This window comes from Cebus imitator, unplaced genomic scaffold (assembly GCF_001604975.1).
Source record: "Cebus imitator isolate Cc_AM_T3 unplaced genomic scaffold, Cebus_imitator-1.0 Scaffold82, whole genome shotgun sequence".
Taxonomy (NCBI): domain Eukaryota; kingdom Metazoa; phylum Chordata; class Mammalia; order Primates; family Cebidae; genus Cebus; species Cebus imitator.
Window position 1 is genome coordinate 3,953,785 of NW_016107397.1, and position 3,183 is coordinate 3,956,967.

The window sequence follows — 3,183 nt, forward strand, 5'->3', positions numbered from 1 at the left end:
AAAAAAAAAAACAGGCCAGGCACAGTGGCTCACTCCTGTAATCCCAACACTTTGGGAAGCCAAGGCAGGTGGATCACCTGAGGTCAGGAGTTCACAACCAGACCGGTGAAACCCCGTCTCTACTAAAAATACAAAAATCAGCTGGGTGTGGTGGCACACACCTGTAATCCCAGCTACTTGGGAGGCTAAGGCATGAGAACTGCTTAAACCCAGGATGTGGAGGTTGCTGTGAGCTGAGACTATGCCACTGCACTCCAACCTGGGCAACAGAGTGAGACTCTGTCTCAAACAAACAAACAAACAAACAAAAAACAAAAAGAGCAATAAAACTAGGCCAGATGCTGATTTCTTACATAATACAGTCTGACTGAGACCATCTGTCCCAATAAATTAAGCCATGACATTAAGAATTCTGAGGGTACCACAGCTACAGAGGAGAAATATGGGCAAAGTAGCTGGGAAATAAAGAGTAATAAGAGATTATTACATATAGAAAGGCTAAAGGGTGTCTTCAAATTTGTGTCATCACATAAGCATGATTAGTTCTTTTTCCCCAAAGTGTCTTGCCTCCAAATCAACATGGATCCCTACTGGATCACTGCCCATATTTATCAATAAAAAATTTAGTTAAATAAGTGAAACCTTTCCTTTTTTTTTTTTTTTTTTTTTTGGAGACAGTTTGGCTCTGTCACCCAGGCTGGAATGCAGTGGTGCTATCTCGGTTCACTGTAACCTCTACCTCCTGGGTTCAAGCAATTCTCATGCCTCAGCCTCCTGAGTATCTGGGACTACAGTCCCAATCCACCATACCCAAGTAATTTTTCTTATCTTAGTAGGGGTCTCACCATGTTGCCCAGGCTGGTCTTAAACTCCTGGTCTCAAGTGATCCAGCCACTTTGGCCTCCCAAAGTGCTGGGACCATAGGTGTGAGCCACAGCGCCCAGCCTAAATAAGTAGAATTTTTCTAATGCTTTACCATCTTCCTTTACATAGGAAATATCTAATCCTACTTATCTAAATGGAGAAAGAATTTCATAACATAGGAACAAAAGGCTGGGAATTAGAAAGGGAGAGTAGTTTCCTCACCTTTACATCCGCAAGATCGGGTGAAAAAGTTAACGAGCTCCAGAAATCCTGCATCCTGGTCTTGCTTGTAGCTATCCAGCCACTCATCTACCAAAGACTAGGAAAAAAAAAATGTAGATGACTTCCTTCCTGGCAATATGACAGAACAGAAATCCTGTATGATCTTCCCAGTTGATGCATCTAAAATTCTCTTTTTTTTTTTTTTCATAATTTTAAAGTTTACTTTAAAAATGTAAAGAACTCCCAATATTTAACAGGTAAAGAAAATAGCATATTGGTTTATGTGTTTATTTTCCAAGTAATATTGATTTAAAATATTTATACACCTACTTTTTAAGTTCACAGTTTGGCACTCTTATTTGTATAAGCTTTAAAAGTTATAGCACAAGATCTTTACATTAAGGATCGGGGGAAAAGATTCCATTCAAAACAAAGCCTGATAATTATATACATGTCTTTCTCTGTACTTTAAATACATTAATTTTTAAATGAGATGCATCTAAACTTCTATAAAACATTTAAAACATCTTTCACAACGTACTGGTGAACTAGAATGAAAAGTAAAATTTCATATAGGCCAAAAATGAGGTGTAGGTAGCAAAACTAGGAAGTAAGCAACCTGACTTCTGCCCTAAGGGTTTCAATAAACCCTGGGGACCCTGACTTTGTATCCAGATGGCTGCAAGGAGTGCAGAGCACAAGTGGTAGAGCCTAAGCTCTTTCCAAGACGAGTAGTCCAAGAAAAGGCATCTAAATAAAGCTGAGTCCTGCAAAGAGTCACATCCTTAAGGAAGGGAGTTTGAATACTAAACCTACAGGGCAGACGAAGACAGCAAGAAATCTAGCAAGTTATGACCTGAGGGTGCAGTGGAAGGAAAAAAAATTCCTCCTTGAGAATTCATAACCATAGTTAGCCCTCAGATCTGGATTTGCAGTCAAGATCCACACTACATAAATGATCAGAATAATCTTTCTCTTTCTTTCTTCCATCTTTTCTTTCTCTCTCTCTCTCTCTCTCTTTTTTGAGATAGAGTCTCACTCTGTAGCCCAAGCAGGAGTGCAGTGATGCGATCTCAGCCCACTACAACCTCTACCTCCAGGTTCATGCTTCAGCCTCCTGAGTAGCTGGGATTACAGGTGTGCGCCACTGCACCTGGCTAATGGCTAATTTTTGAATTTTTAGCAGAGATGGGGTTTCACCATATTAGCCAGGCTGGCCTCAAACTCCTGACCTCAAGTGAGGTCCGCCTCAGCCTCCCAAAATGCTGGGATTACAGGCATGAGCCACCACATCCAGCCCAGAATAATCTTACTTAGATCATTAAAAGTGATTCAGTCTGGGAGCAGTAACCTAAGTAAAGCAAAACCCATGTTGCCCAGGCTGTTCTACCAAAAATAGAAAAATTAGTTAGGTATGGTGGCACATGCCTATAGTCCCAGCTATGAGAGTGAGTGAGGTAGGAGGATCACGTGAACCCTGGGAGGCTGAACCAGCAGGGAGCCGTGACAGCACCACTGCACTCCAGTCTAGAAACAATTGAGATCCTCTCTCAAAATAAAATAATTTTTAAAAAAAGTGATTCTAGGCCAGGCGCGCTGGCTCACGCCTGTAATCCCAGCACTTTGGGAGGCCAAGGCAAGTGGATCACAAGGTCAGGAGTTCAAGACCAGCCTAGCCAGCATAGTGAAACCCCGTCTCTACTAAAAATACAAAAATTAGCCAGGCATGGTGGTGTGCGCCTATAATCTCAGCTACTCAGGAGGCTGAGGCAAGAGAATTGCTTGAACCTCAGAGGCGGAGGTTGCTGTGAGCTGAGATCACGTCACTGCACTCCAGCCTGGGGGACAGAGCGAGACTCCGTCTCAAAAAATAAATAAAAATAAAATAAATATTTTCACTCATAGGCGAGTATTGAACAATGAGAACCCTTGGACACAGGGAGGGGAGCATCACAAACTGGGGTCTGTTGAGGGGGAAAAGGGGAGGAACAGCGGTGGGTAGGGAGGTTGGGAAGGGATAACATGGGGAGAAATGCCAGATACAGGTGACGGGGGGATGGAGGCAGCAAACCACATTGCCATGTATGTACCTATGTA

At 42.5% G+C, this 3,183-nt stretch overlaps 1 protein-coding gene across 1 annotated transcript in view; it reads right to left on the reverse strand.

Annotated features, from left to right (window-relative positions):
* Positions 1-3,183, reverse strand: part of STAG3 (stromal antigen 3) — a 45,610-nt gene that overhangs the window by 32,901 nt on the left and 9,526 nt on the right. The window contains exon 5 of the mRNA XM_017533617.2: positions 1,087-1,183. Within this exon, the coding sequence (XP_017389106.1) occupies positions 1,087-1,183 (97 nt within the window). The remainder of the gene's footprint in view (positions 1-1,086; positions 1,184-3,183) is intronic.